Below are 17333 nucleotides of genomic sequence, written 5' to 3'. Positions count from 1 at the left end.
GTCCAAAAAAAATTTAGTAACGGTAAAATTATAAAGAAAATTATTAAACACAATTTTTCAATTTTTAAAATGGATATCTAAGTAATTTTTGAAATAATCACAAATGTAATGTGCACCAAGTATCCAAGAGATAAGGTGTGCTTTTGGCTGGCAAGTTGGCATGGCCAGAGTAAGATTTTCATTAGTTTTCAAGTGGGCTTAACGCTGAGGCTCAATGGGAGAAATGTTTGGGCTGGGCTTAACTTCCTCACTTTGCTATTTTCTAGATTAATAAAAGATCATCATTGTTGTCCAAGTACAACTAACTTAATTATCAGGAAAAAAAAAACTATATAACTTAAAATTGTTGGCCATTGCATTTAATACAGCATATGTCACATGTGGCAAGATCATAGAAAAAACAGCAAAATAAAGCACAAATCAGCATGAGACCCCAACACCTAATTGTCGATATCCAAACTAAGCATTCTCTCATTATCGGCTGGTTCACTTGTAAATGAATGAACGAGTTATTAGTTAGATTAGCGTTGATCTTTCGGCAATGATTTTGGAGTTGGATTAAAGCCACAGTGAACTTTCCAATTAATTCCCTCTTATGCTTTCTACAATACCAAGCAATCCATATTCATTTATGTTTACAAATGTTTCTCCTCGACATGTGGCAAAACCCTAAGTCCCCAATTATGAGGACTCACTAATCCAAATAATATTATTAACTGCTTGAGCTTAATTTCTCTTGAAGATACTCTATAGGTACTAATAATATCTTAACTAACTCGTAGTAGAAAAATAATCCTCTCCTAATCTGATCCTTTATGAGTTTTTCAAGATCTCCTGTCGTGTGTCTTTAGTGGTATTGTATGGGTAAGATTCAATTTCTTTTATTTTTTTATTTATCAACTGCCAATCAATAATCGACTTATTTGTTCAGAACATGATCAGATCATGAGAGAATTTCTCGTAGTGTGTGATAGTAATTAATTAGATAGGAAAGAGGAAAGAATAAGCTTGTTACTTAAGTCCTTTGCAAAAGGGTAGCTTGACAGCCCAAGTTACATATGTTGAAAAGAAAAGCACAATTTAGAGAAAAAGAAGGCCAGCCTCTATTCGGTCTCTCACTTTGCTAAACTTTCTGCTACTACCTGACAGAGAAAGAAAAGGCTCTTGTACAAAAAGCCTAAATGTAATTAATTTGTATACAATTAATTTCCTCACTAAAATCAAATTAAACGTGGTCTTATAGTAAGTTAAGCCGATAATTTAGCGATTAGTCACGCCACATTCTAATACCATTTGTTGTGTATCACAAATCCATGAATGAAATTTCAATATATTCAAGAAGAAAGATTCCAACGGAAGTCTGATATTTCTTTGCTTCCCTCTGAAGATATTCTTGCTTAAACCAAATAACTTTGGTTCTTTTTTTTTTTTTTTTGGGTCTCTCATGCAAAACCCATAAATATAAGCTAGCTTGATCAACATGCATCATACCATCTTGTTAACCAAAGCCATGACTAATTTACTCAAATTCATTGGTGTTATTGGGTTTCTTAGTGCATATCTTCTTCAAATTTCAAGAGCTTCTGTTGTTTCGACCGGCGATTTCAACAAGGACTTTTTTGTAACTTGGTCTCCAAGCCATGTAAACACTTCTGAAGATGGCAAGGCAAGGAGCTTGAAGCTCGATCAAGAATCTGGTACAACCCAAAAATATCGAACAAATAAAAAATTTTCTCTGCTATATGCAATTTTCTTACTATTTGATTTTTTGATTTTTTATTTTTGATAGGTGCTGGTTTTTCTTCGAACCAAATGTTCTTATTTGGGCAACTAGACATGCAAATAAAGCTAGTACCTGGTGATTCTGCAGGCACAGTTGTAGGCTTTTACGTGAGTAATCTTTTCCATTCTTTCACTTTTGTGTGTGTATGTGAAAGTGCTTATATATTTAAAGTGCTTTTAATTAACAATGTAGATGGCATCTGATCAACCAAACAGAGATGAAATAGACTTTGAATTTCTTGGCAATGTAAGTGGGCAGCCCTATATCCTTCAAACAAATATTTATGCCGATGGCTCTGACAACAGAGAGCAGAGGATTTATCTCTGGTTTGATCCAACAAAGGACTTTCATACTTACTCCATCCTGTGGAACCTTCACCAAATTGTGTAAGTTATTTTTTCTTTAATGCACTCTAATAATCTAGTGGGCGATGTTGCTCACAAACGTTACGGTGAGTGTCACGTAGTAATTACAAAATTGTTTTGTGTTTTTCAGGCTCATGGTGGACTCTGTACCGATAAGGACATACAGAAACCATGCAAATGAAGGGGTCCCATATCCTAGATGGCAACCAATGAGCATAAAGATTAGCCTATGGAACGGTGACAGCTGGGCGACACGTGGCGGACAGGACAAAATTGATTGGTCACAAGGTCCCTTCGTAGCTTCATTCAGAAATTACAAGATTGATGCTTGTGTTTGGAATGGAAACCCAAGATTTTGTAGGGCAGGAAGCCCTACAAATTGGTGGAACCAAAAGCAATTCAGCACTTTAACTTCTATTCAGAGAAGATTGTTCAAATGGGTTAGAAATTATCATGTGATTTATGATTATTGCCAAGATAATCAGAGGTTTCAGAACAATCTTCCCAAGGAATGCTCTCTATCTAAATATTGATGCAAATATATTGAGATTTGATTTTCCATTTTGTTATTCTGTAAGTAATTAATAATAAATATATATTGGTTTTTAGAATTAATTATCATTTGGGTTAAGTAAAGCAACCTTTTGTTTGTAGGTCATTGTGTTTGTGAGTGAAGAAATGGAGACGTTTGGCTACCAAATTGATTTTTTTTTCTTTTAATTTGCGGAATACAAAAAAAATAATATCCAAAATAAATATTCATTTTAACCAAACAAAATCCACAAATATAATTAAAAACCCTACAAATTAATATAGGTTTATAATAAAGTTTATCAACGAATTAATAAATTATTCTTAATTTTAATAGAATTAATCATACATGAAAACAAAGCCTCTCGCTTATTACTTCCATATTGCCAAGGGATGGCAATGGGCACCGCCCGCAGCGGGTTTGCCATTACCAAACCCAAACCCGCACAAAATTTAAATTACCAAACCCACCCGCAACCCGCAGCGGGTTTTAATTTTTTTACAAAAACCCATCCGCAGCGGGTTTTAACAATTACCAAACCCGCAATGGTATCCGGCGGATTTTTTGTGGGTTTCCGTATTTAAAATCACAAATGTTTAATATATAAATTTATAATAATAACCTCAAATTCCATATAACATACTCAATTTTATATTTAAATAATGTAAATGAAAAATTAAAATTTCCACATCAATTCAACACAAATTCTCAAATTTAAGTATAAATTACACAAATCCATTTAAAAAACGCAAACTAGTATCTAAAAATAATAATTACATTTCATATTATCATTTAAAACAAGCTCCAAGAGAAGATATTCATTTCATTCACCACCATAAGCACCCATCCAACACAATGCCTATAATAATAATTAAGATTAATATTTTCAAATACTAATTCGAAGGAAAATGCCTTTAGTTTTCTTTAGATTATGACTTTAGAATAGGATATAGGCCACATACACACATACACAAGTTTGAGCCTTTGGCTATTTGGTAATTTAATTAATGACATTATTTTCTTTATACATTTTTAGATTAAAATTAAACTAAAAATATTTGAAAAAAATATTGCGGGTTTGGTGGATATCCATGCGGGTATCCACCGGATATAAGGTTAATACCAAACCCACCCGCATCCATGTGCGGGTTTTAATTTATAATACTAAACCCGCCCGCAACGGATAAAATTACCCGCAACGGGCGGGTTTTGGCGGGTGGGTTTGGGCGGGTTTGCGGGTTTGCGGATACAATTGCCATCCCTATCCGTGCAGCTGAAATATGTTCCTTCTATTTTTATGTTTGTGATGATGAAATGAAACTTTGAAAGTGAGGATTTTGACCAAAGTTATATCTACCTAATTAATCGGGTTGTAATGTTAGACTTTTAAAATAAAAAATATATAAAAAAAATCCCAATAACAAAAAGTGTAATGGGACTTACCTAATGTTTTTAATATTAATTTTTTTTATAAACTTACACTAAGTGCTGGACTTACATCTTGCTGCTGCCAAATTTCGAAAAGAGTCAAATGTTTAATTTAGGTGAAAATTAATCATCACGAATCTAAATGAGTTTATTGTTTAAATCAATGATGTAGTGACAAGGTCACAAATGGAGAAATTGAATAGAGGAAATTAAATCTCTACTCACATGGCTAAGAAGGAAAACAAATTAGCGTAAAGTTAGATGGTTCTCAGAAATTAGCTAATGTTAAACTAAGAATAATGTTTGAAATCCTAATATTTTAATTTTGATTAGTGCTGTTGCCTATTGGCACTCCTTTAAAAATCTTTATATAATGAAACTTATTTTGTACTTTGAAGTTTTTTTATTTTAATGCCATAAATACCCCTTAATTCACCCATTCTTAATAACGCCCCATATTAAGGTGTCTTTCTCATTTTTGAAGAAAATTGCTTTAAATCATGAATCATTATTTTGCATAACAATCAATGCAAAGGTTTCTCACTGAAGAAATTTTGAGTAGAATAATGTTCGATTCTTTAACCATTCAATTTATTTTCTAAAACTAAAATTAAAAAAACTTCATTTTTTTAATGATAATATGATATAGTGATATATGTGATAATAATCAACGGTGGAGGAGAATTCGCACTCAATCGGTAGCCAAGAGTAGAGTTGGCAAAACGGGTCACGAGTCGTGTTCGTGTCGTGTCAGTTTCGGGTCGTGTTAAATTTAGCTTGATCCAAACTCGATCCATTTAATAATCGTGTCAAAATATTGAGACTCAAACCCAATACGAAAAAATAATCGGATTACCCAACAACCCACTCAATATTATTAACTTTTTTACACACTGTCATACGTATGTACGTACATACCTACATATATACATACATACGTACCTACATACATACATATATACAAACATACATACGTATCCACATACATACGTACATATGTACGTCTGTACGTACGTACATACCTACCTACATACCTACATACGTACCTACCTACATACGTACATACGATACGTACGTACATACAGACATACACATACATACATACATATGTACGTACATACGTATAGACATACACACGTATGTACGTACACACATACGTACATACCTATGTACACACATACCTACACACACACACACACACATACATGCATACACCCACACATTCACACATACATACATACACATATACACATATACACACATACATGCATACACACATACACACAGACACACATACATACACACATACATATATAGACACACACACACACACATACATACACACATACATATATAGACACACACACACACATACATACAAAGACATACACACACACACACACACACACACACACACACACATACATACATACATCCACACACACACACACACACACACACACATACACACACACATACATACATACATACATATTAGTTCGATTCCTAAAGGTTTGTATTCGATTTGGATTCTTGAGAACCGATCAGTTTCGGTTCTGTTCAATTATGACCATGAATTGAACCGGGAAACGCCACCCCTACCTATACATAATTAATTGAATTTTTTTTTGAAGACATGAATTTACTTTTCATATATCTAATTAATGTTATTGTAATTAGTTCACAACACTACAACTTGAAAACAGAGTTGGCTCTACATCTATTTACAATTACAATCTACTTCATACTCAGACATTTGTTAATATAATTGGAAGATTGATTATTTGCGCAAAGTTGTTAAGTTTTTGATGATTATTTTACAGAAATATAGAATGCATTTATTAGAAAATGAGAAGGAAATCTGTTTCTTTTGGCATTACTAAGAATGAGGTGGAGGGTATTTTTAAAAACTTTTAATGGGGTAACTTTGTTAACAAAAAAAAAAAGAGTAACTTTAAAAATGGGTTTTACAAGGGATTTGAAGGGGTTCCAGTAGTCGATTCTTTAATTTATTTTTAATTATAAATAATTTTTTTTTTTGTGAATTACATTATTATTTTAAATGGGTTTTGGTCTAGAAAGTAATCGGGCTCGGCCCAACTAGATCTAGCCGGCCCTTTGAGTAATCCCGAGGGTTTTGCTTGCTGCCGTTATTTCCGTTTCCTTCGTATTCTTCATTCAATCTACTCATTGAAGCAAAATTCATAGCTCACAACTAAAAGTCTCAGTTCCTGTAAGTCCTTTAATTTTACAGTTTCCTATCGAAATTAAACTTATTTCTATTTGTTTATCGTTGGTTTATGAACTTTTAGAGAATGACTTTACTATTACCTTTTCTTTTTCGGGTGAGATAAAGGCTGACACTCATAAACTAATTTGTGAACATGGGTTTGTTATATTTTTCTGTTAGAATTTTGTTTGGTTTTAAAATTTTAGGGCCCGTTTAGTACCTTTTTCCAAGCTGCGTTTTCATTTTTGTTTTCATTAATACACATATAATTAGGGGTGGGCACGAGTTGAATTGAGTATCAACCTGATCCAATGCACATATAGAACGAGTTGAAAATTTTCAACTAAACCCAACCCATTACATATCTCAACCCAACTCGATCCAACCCGCAGTTTTGTGGGTTGGGTTGATTGGGTTAGAGTTTAAAAAAAAATTATTTTTATAGTATAATTAAATAGTTAACAAAAATAAATAAATAAATTAAAAAAACTAAAAAATATAAATATTAAAATCTTTAGAACAAATCCAACATTTCAAAGTTTTTATATTTATATTTTTTTAATTTTTATATGAAATATCAAAATTTATATAATAATTTTTATATACATAAGGTTGACCGGTTGGGTTAGGTTGATTGGATTGAGTTTTTGAAAAAAATTATTATTATAGTCTAATTAAATAGTGAACAAAAATAAATAAATAAATTAGATAAACAAAAAAAATGTAAATATTAAAATTCTTAAAACAAATCCAATATTTCAAAGTTTTTATATTTATATTTTTTTAATTTTTATATAAAATATCAAAATTCATATAATAATTTATATATATATATATATATATACAGGTTGACGGGTTGGGTTGGGTTAAAAATTTTTAACCCAACCCAACCTGTAATATTTGCGGATTGAAAATTTAATAAGTTAATAATCTAACACAACCTGTTTATTTTATCAACCCAACCTAATCTAATAAAAAATCATACGGGTTAGGCCACGTTCACTTGTTGGATGGGTTGATGCCTACCCCTACATATAATACATGTTTGGTGAGTTAATTTTAAAAAACAAATTACAAAACAAAAAATCCGGATTGATTATTATAATTAATCAACTGAAAACAACTTAAACATTTCTGCAAATATTACAAACTAAACCTAAAAATGAATTAAAAAATAAAAGAAAATCGTGACCCTCCTCCTCCTTTTCTCTTCACTGCCGTTCTCTCTTTCCCCTCACCTTTCTTGATCCAGTTGCAGCAAATCTGCACTCTCAAATCGAATTTTCGACACAGGGGTAAGATCGGATATATATAATTCTTAATAAACTTGGATTATTGAACGAATCTTTAATTGTTGCTTGATCGATGAGATTACTTCACCAAAATTAGAACATATATATAATTAAACACTAATAAATCAAGATCTCTTTACAAATCTATATATTATAAAACTTAACCATTGAAAAAGAAAAAAAGAAAAGAAAAAGAAACTCCCATCACTGACCACCTCCACCTCCACCTCCAACCAAATTCAAGATTCACAATTCAATCAAGCTATTGAATTATTTTCTTGTTTTGAGGTCTGGGAAATAAATAATCAATCAAGTGCATTAGGGCCGGCACAAGCTTTCAGAACGGGACTCCAAACCCACTGAACCATAAACCTCCTGCCTCTCCTCCCGTTCATGTTAAAGGTCCTTCCTTTGTTATCCCTCATCACTTGACCAATATACCCTCCTCCGCCCCGCTCCCGTACAACCCTTCACACAAGTCCCCGATCTCCGTCGGGTCCTCCCCGGCGTACCACGCATTCACCAGCGGATTCGTCGACAGCTCCGCGAGCTCGTGGGCTATCACACTGATCATCCCATCAACGCCCACGTTCCCGTTCGGTGGCTTCAGCGCGGCGGGTCCCCCGCCGCCCATGTAACCGGGAACCGCAAACGGGTACGAGCAGACCTCCGGGCGCTGCTTGGCTGAGTTCCCAATCCAGGCGTAGGGTACGAGCAGACCTCCCCTTCTCTTCATCCACTGCCCAGCAAATCTGCACTCTCAAATCTGCAGCAAATCTGCACTTTCTCAGTTGCAACAGCTTTCTCTCTCGTCTCAGCCCAGCCGCTGCTGCTCCGTCTTTGCTCTCCCGGATCTGTCACTTGCCCAGCCGCCATCTCGCTGCAACCACTGCTGCTCCATCCAACTACCTTGACTGCTTTTGCTCTCTCAGCTCCATCTTTGTTATGTGAGTTGCTGATTGGGTTTTAATTTGCTTGCGTACAATCGAATTTGGCATTCATTGGGTTTTAATTTGCTTGGGAATCTTTGTTATGTGAGTTGCTGATTGGGTTTTGGGTTTGATTAATGGATTATAATACAATGGATTTGTTAGTGTTAATACGTCGATAGTTTGAAAGTGTAATGTAATTTTCCCGCTAGTGCTCATATTTTCTGTTTTATCATTTTTAACTGTGTCTACCAAATACATATTATTATTTTTTATTTTATAATATATGATACAGAAAATAATACCAGATACATATTTAAATTCAAAATCCAACAACTGCAAGACATTATTTTTATTTTTATTCTCAAAAAATACAAATTTAGAAACAATACCAAACGAACCCTTAGCTTTTGGTGGTTATGTCTAGAATTTTCTTGTCTCTGAAAACCTAAGTAGCCTGTGCTTCTTTATGTACAGGGAGAGAAAGAAAAAAGAAAGGAAGAAAGGGATGGGGGTTACAAGTAAAGATCTTTTGCACTTAGAGCACAAGGATTCTTCTGCTTCAGCTATAGGTACACGTTTGTACTCTCTTTTCCTATATATGTGTATCCTGCAAGCTCTGTTGTTCAACGGTTGTGTTTATATTTGCAGAATCTGCACTTCTTGTTTGTAGCAAGAAAGACACGAACGCTGAGTTAAAGAAACCAAACCCCGGTAAAATGCCCAGCTACGGACCAGTTCCTAGAAGCCAAGGTATTCTGAATTTCTATGTGTTCTGGAAGTACTCTGCCTTCAAAATACTGGCTTCTGGTTGATAATTTGTCATGGGTGTTGCTTCTCTGTGAAATTGGTTCATGTGCACTCTGTTTCCATAGTTAGATTATTGCAAAGATCTTGTTTGAGTGATGAATTATGAAATTCTCAAAGGAGAAAGACATTTCAAAATTATTTTTCTGTAAATTGTTGTATTAAAGAGTTTCAGAAACCCTTACTAGAGAATCTTTTTGTTTCCAAAGTTGTTTCTGGAACTTGGAATATCTTTATCAAAGTTGTTTCTAGAGCTTGGAATATCTTTATCAAGTTTATGTCAAGGAATTTTCTCAGGTATGTAGAGTCATATACATTTTGTAGGTATTTGATAGTGTCCGATAATCTGTCTCTCTCATTTTTCAGTTTTGGGAAAAGTTAAAGGTTTTTTGGGAGTCATATCAGAGGCTAATAAAAGGCTCCAACTTGATGCAAAGGTTTGTCAGCTGATCTTATTACTAAATCTATACCATTTATCTTGTTCCAAACCTTGCTCTCTTAATCACTAACTTGTGCCTCCTTTGACCAAATGTAGGATAATGCTCAAGATTATGATATGGAAGCGCTTACCGGAAACGAATCTGAAGTTATTGAAATGGTAAGTGAAGGTCTCTCCCTCTTTGGTCTCTCCCCCTTTCTGTGTTCATACTTATATTGTGGCAGCTGGTCCATTAACAACTTCAGTTGCATCTTGATGATAGGATTTAATGCTGGGGATAGCTGATCTGCATACTCCTGAGGCGGTCAGTGCTGCTGAATCTGCAATCGCTGGTAATCAGCCAGCGATTCCTTTGCCTGCAAGCAGTAGTGAAACAGAAACTGAAAATAGTAGTGATGACAGTGATGATGACGTCGAGGATAATAAAACATTGGATCCCATGAATCTGAAAAGATCCGAGACAAACAAGGATGATTCATTGAGTGAATCTGCAGGAAACAAGAAATCTAAAAAGCGGCCAAAAATTGTTGAGCTCTCATGAGCACGTCTTTTGTATGAGTTAGCTTTGTTGTGTATTAGTGATTTGCGTGTTGTTGTTGTGTCTTGATTATGAAAAAGACAACATCCTTGGTTGACTATTTAATTTTCATAACCAGTTGATATATAAAGTTTTGTTTTCTTTTTCCTCTATTATCTTTGTGTATTGAACACTGAGTGCGCACTTTCGAAAACAGGCATCTTACTTTGGTTTCTTTTTTTTTGATATGTGAGCCTATTGATGGAGAGGACCATTGAGCTCGGAACAGCGCAATTCAGAGAGGGGAGAATGTGCAACGGATTTTTTGGTTTGCATCAAGCTGAACATATATATCAGTGACACAAATCAATTTTGTCCAAAAAATTAAGTTGATTTTGAGTTTGAAATTTTTTGACTCCAATCCAACTGAGTATAATAAAAATGGATTTGAGGTCAAGAAATTACATGTGTGTAAAAAAAAAAGGAAAAAAACTTTACAAATGGATGTTTAACATATCACTGCTCATGTGTCAGTGACTGGTGAACTGACCCAGCCTTTTTATTGGCAAGAGATTCTTGACAAAATATTTTTGAGAAGAAATTATTCTTTTGTTTGGCAAGCACCGGTTGGACACTTTTGGAGCTTTGTTTTGTTTGTATCTGTATCATTTATAATTTTATTTGAATTTAATCTTAGCTACCCCTGGTTTTGGCTCCCATGGTTTTGAAAATTTTGAGACTTAAAAGGACTCCTAATTCAGACTCCACATAATACCAAAGAAACATTTGCTTGAAAAATGCAGTGTTTTGACTTGGAGACTCAACAATCCAATACAAATCATTCAATAACATAAGTTGCACAAACTGTCTTAATGATGATGCTTACATAATATCTTCAATCCTAGAGTCTTGATCAAACAATAATTATGCTTTCGTTTGTAATCTTATTCATCCTATCACATCCCTTCAGGAAGTTAAAAAAACATTATAGGTCCATAATGTATTTTGGCCAATTGCTAAAAGCCAAGATGGGTTTCAGCAGCTTATTATTATAAGTCATTACAACTCAAGCCTATAAAAGGCGCCAAGTTCAAGTGACAAATCAAATCAAACACGCAAACACAAAATCTATACAGTTCATATTATCTTACAATTCATCAAGTTGTGAAAATGGTTGCATTGGGAGCAGTAATTGCGACTCTGTTAGGATTTGCCTTGTTCTACGGTTTAAAAGGAAAGAAGAAGAGCATAGATTCTTCAATGAAGAGCTCAGAAAACAGAACATGGAAATCAGATTCAGGCAAAAGCACGGATATAATCATTGTTGGTGCTGGCGTTGCAGGCTCAGCTCTTGCTTACACTCTTGGCAAGGTGATAAAAGGAATCAAAACATATCATTTGCATTGCTGTCTGTTTCTGAGTATGTTCTGTAAACTTTTTTATCTGGGAGTTTTTTTTTCAGGATGGACGCCGCGTTCATGTGATTGAAAGAGACTTATGCCAGCCTGACAGAATTGTTGGAGAGCTGCTGCAACCTGGTGGATATCTAAAGCTAGTTGAGTTGGGTCTAGAAGGCAAGCTCTGACAATTTGAATCTTGTTCTTCCATTTTCATCGGCATAGATCCATCTTGTAACTAATAAACATGTGGATGCAGATTGCGTCAGTGACATTGATGCTCAGAATGTGTACGGATATGCTCTTTACAAAGGTGGGAAAAGTACTAAACTTTCATATCCATTGGGAAGTTTTAATTCAAATGTGGCAGGGAGAAGCTTTCACCATGGGCGATTTGTACAAAGAATGAGAGAAAAGGCTGCTTCTCTTCCCAAGTACGGCTTTCTTTCGTTCATATTTGTTCATTTTGATTCATTTCATAATTTGAAACAAATTTTTTTATAAATTATTGAATGTTCTGTCCAATCTTATGTTTAGTGTAAGGATGGAACAAGGAACAGTGACATCTCTTCTTGAACGCAATGGAACCATCAAAGGAGTTGAATACAAAACCAAGACTGGTGAAAAGCATACGGCCTATGCTCCCCTCACTGTAGTATGCGATGGTTGCTGTTCAAATTTGCGCCGCAATCTCTGCAATCCTAAGGTGAAGATGCTGTGTTAATCTTGTCAAATGAAGATAGTAAATCATAGATCTCGCCAATTTCTTATAAGGATTTTTTTCCGAAAGTTACAATTTAACTTGTGATTATAATTCTGCAGGTTGAGATCCCCTCTTGTTTCGTGGGCTTGGCCTTGGAGAATTGTAAGCTTCCATTTGCAAATCATGGGCATGTTGTTCTGGCAGAACCTTCACCTATCTTGTTTTATCCTATCAGTAGCACCGAGATTCGCTGTTTGGTTGATATTCCTGGCCAAAAAGTACCTTCCGTTTCCAACGGTGAAATGGCTCAATATTTGAAAACTGTTATCGCTCCCCAGGTACATTTCTTTTGCCAAGTAATTTGTGTAGGAGTTACTTGAAATATGTTGTCCTTTCAAAACATGAATTGCTACTTCATTTTAGACTAATTGAGGAACTAATGTTTCAGATTCCCCATGAGCTGCAAACTGCTTTTATATCAGCAACTGAAAAAGGAAACATGAGAACAATGCCAAATAGAAGCATGCCAGCAGCTCCATATCCAACTCCAGGTGCGCTTCTGATGGGAGATGCATTTAACATGAGGCATCCTTTAACCGGAGGTGGAATGACAGTAGCCTTATCTGATGTCATTCTACTCAGAGATCTCCTCAGACCCCTGCATTCTTTAGACAATGCATATTCCCTTTGCAAATATTTTGAATCCTTTTACACACTGCGCAAGGTAACTATGCACCATTCATAATGCTCTTTACTTGCAACACACTCAAGCTGCTGCTGGCTTAAAATATTAGCGTCCAATTCTGTGCTTGCAGCCGGTGGCATCTACAATAAACACATTAGCAGGCGCATTATACAAAGTTTTCTCCGCATCTTCAGATCCTGCAAGGGAGGAAATGCGGCAAGCATGCTTTGATTACTTGAGGCTTGGAGGTGTTTTCTCAAGTGGACCAATATCAATACTCTCGGGGCTAAACCCCCGGCCATTGGGCTTGGTTCTGCATTTTTTTGCAGTGGCAGTTTATGGCGTTGGACGCTTACTGATTCCATTTCCATCTCCCAAACGTTTGTGGATTGGGGCTAGATTGATTTCTGTGAGTATCTTCACTTCATTTTGTCATTCCAAGATTTTAGCCGATCAGTTTGGCCACATGACGCGTGTGACAAGAGAATATTGCATTTGTATTGGTCATGGATTGATATCTAACACACGATGTGTAAGATAACTGGGCATATAGCTAATGGTTAAAAGTCATAAGATCGGATTCTAAAACTTTGTTTCAAAATTCGCATTGAATCATATATTTATCTTTGGTTAATTTTGTTTGTTATTTTGCAGGATGCTTCTGGAATTATTTTCCCCATAATAAAAGCTGAAGGAATTACACAAATGTTCTTCCCTGTTGCTGTGCCTGCATACTACAGAGCTCCTCCTGTTAAGTGAGAATATGAAAACAAGAAATTCAAGAAAATTTTTGGGGAAGAAATCTAGACATGTTGCAAGTTCTTTATTTATTGATTAATTTATATTGTTTTGGCATAATTAAACCAGTCTTTAAGCAGGGAGTTCCTCTCTCACCAAAATTGGTGGCAGAGCAAGCAAATCTGCTTGAAGCAAATTGTATCAGTAGATAACAATTTCAACGAATTAAACTTTATTTTATTAATTTTATTCCAAAATTTGCGGGGTAGCATAACAAGGGTCACAAACATATACATATACCTGCACATACGTAATTGCGCTTGTGGGTATGTAATAGTGCGAGCGGCCATTAAAGCATCTTGCCTAGGCAAAAGATCTATATACGGAAAGAGAAGAAGATACAGATAAAAAGAGAAAAGTGTATGCATCACTCATTTATTGCTGCATATGGAAGTGAAATCCCATGCATTGGTGGAAAGTGAAAATAGATCACACTGCTTGATTTTATTGTTTTTAGATATCCGCCTACACATAACTTATTCATGACAAAACACTAAGCCCTCCAAGCTCGTAGTTGCATGGACGATTTAGCAAAGTTTTAATATATATAATTAGGAAAAAATGACCGAAGCACGTCCTTTGTTTAATGAAATTAACTTTTGCCTTTAAAGCCCACTAGAATCCCATATTTTTATAACTGGCAACATTAATTAAACAGTCACCTTTGAAGGACAATTCGATTATACAATAATAAATCCGACTTAGACAGCTAGGGCCCCGTTTCTCGGTTAATCAAGATTAACCTATTTTATAGCATCATTATTTTATTTATAAAATTTCTAAGGCATGTGGGGTACTTAGGGCTCTATATATTATCATTGTTGGGCGAAACGTAGATGTTGAGTATTACACCTCTAATAGTTGCGGAAGTGATTTGAAGTGCAGACACTACACACAAGTTGTGTGGTGCAATTCTGTGCGTTTAGGTTGTGCTCGAATTGCCACTTCGGCCTTGGCCGATGTAGTGATTTAACACCCTTTAAGATTCAAGATGCTAAGCCACTGCCCAGGAGACTCAAGTTCTTGATCAAACAAGTTGCATAACAAACCAAGATCAGATATCTAGTATTCAACTCAATCCCAATAGGCTCTAGATCTAATGATTAATATCCGTGTTTTAACCTAAACAAGAAACAATTCACAATACACAAGAACAGAAATTTACGTGGTTCAATTGTGCATTACATGCACAATTTACATCCACGGGAAAAAACACAGGAAAAGCTTTATTGATGAATCAAGAAGACACAATACAGAGCTCTTAAACAAGAGATTACAAGCAACAAGAATAACCTCTCTCACTTTCTGATCTCTCTCTCAAACTCTCTCTCTGAACCACGCTATTTTTCCCTCAGTGACCAGTTTTATACCACTGATGTTGAAACCCAAATTGCACAGAATCTAGACACGTGTGTAACGGCTTTTAACAGCCTTGATTCCCTTCTTCACGAGCTGGCTCACGTGCTTCACTTATGTTTCTCCAAAACGACAGTTGCTGAGTTGTTTAGCCTTTGAACTTAAAAGCCACGTGTTGCACGTGACAAATGACTGAATTATTTGATCAAAACAAACCGTTTTGGGACTCTGAGTTTTGGATTCATTGCACTCAAGTCCACATTCTCCACCTTGAATCAAAAACTCCTTTTCCTACTTCCTTCTCCTTCTGCTTATCAACTTAAAGGCTGCTCAGACCAGCTAAGTCCAAGCATATGTTGAACTTTGCTGAGGGAACTGCCTTAGTCAGCATATCTGCTAGATTCTCATCTGTATGCACCTTGGCCATCTTTACAGCTCCTTTAGACACTTCGTTTCTGATGAAATGAAGCTTTATGTCTATATGTTTGGTTCTTTCATGGTGTGCAGGGTTCTTGCACAAATGAATGGCACTGGAACTGTCACAATGTATAGTCACTGACTTCTGCTTCACTCTTAATTCACCAAGCTGCCCCTGCAGCTATAAAGCTTCCTTTACAGCTTCTGTAGCAGCTGTATACTCAGCTTCTGTAGTTGAGAGAGCAACCATATGCTGTAGGGAGGCTTTCCAGTTGATAAGGCATCTTTCATACATAAACATGAAGCCTGTGAGTGACCTCCTTCTATCCAAGTCTCCTGCATAGTCTGAATCAACAAACCCCAGCAGCCCATCACTTCTTCCTTTGGATCTTCCATATACCAGTCCATGGCTTAAAGAGCCATTTAAGTACATCATGATCCATCTAACAGCTCTCCAGTGTTCTCTCCCTGGTTGTGCCATATATCTGCTAACCACACTCACTGAATGGGATAGGTCTGGTCGAGTGAGTACCATAGCATACATTAGGCAACCTATAGCATTTGCATAAGGGACATTCTTCATATCAAGCTTCTCTTCATCAGTTTTTGGACACAACTGATTACTTAGCTTGAAGTGAGCTGCTAGGGGAGTTAGTACAGGCTTGGAATCCAGCATCTTGTAGGTTTCCAGAACCTTAGTCAAATATCTCTCTTGACTGAGAAATATTTCTCCATTTGTTCTGTTTCTTTTAATTTCTACACCCAAAATCTTCTTAGCAGTCCCTAAGTCTTTCATGTCAAATTCTGAGTTTAGCATTACCTTCAACTTTTCTATTTCATCCCTTCTTTTGCAGGCTATCAGTATGTCATCTACATATAGTAGGAGATAGATGTAGAGATCATCTTCCAGCAGCTTGAAATACACATAGCAGTCATAATTGCATCTCATGAATCCATTTGTTATCATGAACTCATCAAATCTGAGATACCACTGCCTTGGGGACTGTTTTAAACCATAAAGAGATTTCTTGAGTAAGCATACATGTCTAGGTTTCATGGAGTCCACATACCCCTCAGGTTGAGTCATGAAGATTTCTTCTTGGAGTCTTCCATGCAAAAATGCAGTCTTGACATCGAGTTGATCAAGTTCCATGTCTTGTACTGCAGTCAGAGCTAGGATCACTCTTATGGAGGCATGCCTGACAACTGGTGAGAACACCTCCTTGAAATCAACCCATTCTTTTTGTGTATACCCTTTAGCCACCAGCCTGGCTTTGAATCTCTTTGGTTCATCTCCTGTCAAACCATCTTTAACTTTAAAGATCCATTTGCAGTCTACAACCCTCCTCTTATCAGGTTTCTTAACCAGTTCCCAGGTGTTATTCTTATAAAGGGACATAATTTCTTCATCCATGGCTTGCTGCCACTCTTTGCTAAACTTGCTTTGGACTGCTTCTTTGTAGATTTTTGGTTCATCTTCATCAATCTGATGTGCAGCTGCTAGAGCATATGAGATAATGTCAGCATATCCATACCTTTTGGTCTGTTTGATTTGTCTCCTGGCTCTATCTCTAGTTAGTTGGTAGTCTTGCTCATGTTCCTGAGACTCTTGTTCTTGTTGAGGAAGTTCTGGATCACCTGAGCTGTCAGTAACT

General features: G+C 35.8%; 3 protein-coding genes across 3 annotated transcripts; all 3 read left to right on the top strand.

The window, feature by feature from the left end:
- The first annotated feature begins 1417 nt into the window (after window positions 1–1417).
- LOC102617012 (probable xyloglucan endotransglucosylase/hydrolase protein 10) lies at window positions 1418–2759 on the top strand. Its single transcript, XM_006486801.4, has 4 exons — window positions 1418–1697; window positions 1790–1890; window positions 1976–2169; window positions 2279–2759. Exons 1-4 carry the CDS (start codon window positions 1481–1483, stop codon window positions 2679–2681), a joined length of 915 nt encoding a protein of 304 aa, XP_006486864.3. The 5' UTR covers window positions 1418–1480; the 3' UTR covers window positions 2682–2759.
- Window positions 2760–7545: 4786 nt separating this feature from the next.
- Window positions 7546–10495, top strand: LOC127899220 (uncharacterized). Its single transcript, XM_052432529.1, has 6 exons — window positions 7546–8577; window positions 9037–9131; window positions 9211–9312; window positions 9733–9803; window positions 9902–9964; window positions 10068–10495. Coding segments are annotated over exons 1-6 (612 nt in total). The 5' UTR covers window positions 7546–8575; the 3' UTR covers window positions 10347–10495.
- An 818-nt stretch (window positions 10496–11313) lies between these two features.
- LOC102622201 (squalene monooxygenase SE1-like) lies at window positions 11314–14102 on the top strand. The gene is made up of 8 exons (XM_015526950.3): window positions 11314–11693; window positions 11785–11896; window positions 11979–12153; window positions 12257–12425; window positions 12542–12760; window positions 12871–13146; window positions 13238–13516; window positions 13762–14102. Exons 1-8 carry the CDS (start codon window positions 11493–11495, stop codon window positions 13864–13866), a joined length of 1536 nt encoding a protein of 511 aa, XP_015382436.2. The 5' UTR covers window positions 11314–11492; the 3' UTR covers window positions 13867–14102.
- Window positions 14103–17333: the final 3231 nt, after the last annotated feature.

Source organism: Citrus sinensis, chromosome 8 (genome assembly GCF_022201045.2).
Source record: "Citrus sinensis cultivar Valencia sweet orange chromosome 8, DVS_A1.0, whole genome shotgun sequence".
NCBI classification, from domain to species: domain Eukaryota; kingdom Viridiplantae; phylum Streptophyta; class Magnoliopsida; order Sapindales; family Rutaceae; genus Citrus; species Citrus sinensis.
Note: the sequence above shows the minus strand (reverse complement) of the source record. Positions and strands in the feature narration are given on the sequence as shown.

Bases quoted from the DNA above. Each gene is read 5' to 3' on its own strand.
- LOC102622201 (XM_015526950.3), top strand. From the start codon at position 11,493: ATGGTTGCATTGGGAGCAGTAATTGCGACTCTGTTAGGATTTGCCTTG. The intron at 11,694-11,784 runs GTGATAAAAGGA...TTTTTTTTTCAG, and splicing joins TTGCTTACACTCTTGGCAAG to GATGGACGCCGCGTTCATGT. The intron at 12,426-12,541 runs GTGAAGATGCTG...ATAATTCTGCAG, and splicing joins GCAATCTCTGCAATCCTAAG to GTTGAGATCCCCTCTTGTTT.
- LOC102617012 (XM_006486801.4), top strand. From the start codon at position 1,481: ATGCATCATACCATCTTGTTAACCAAAGCCATGACTAATTTACTCAAA. The intron at 1,891-1,975 runs GTGAGTAATCTT...TTAACAATGTAG, and splicing joins GCACAGTTGTAGGCTTTTAC to ATGGCATCTGATCAACCAAA. The intron at 2,170-2,278 runs GTAAGTTATTTT...TGTGTTTTTCAG, and splicing joins TGGAACCTTCACCAAATTGT to GCTCATGGTGGACTCTGTAC.
- LOC127899220 (XM_052432529.1), top strand. The intron at 9,313-9,732 runs GTATTCTGAATT...CTCATTTTTCAG, and splicing joins ACCAGTTCCTAGAAGCCAAG to TTTTGGGAAAAGTTAAAGGT. The intron at 9,804-9,901 runs GTTTGTCAGCTG...GACCAAATGTAG, and splicing joins GGCTCCAACTTGATGCAAAG to GATAATGCTCAAGATTATGA.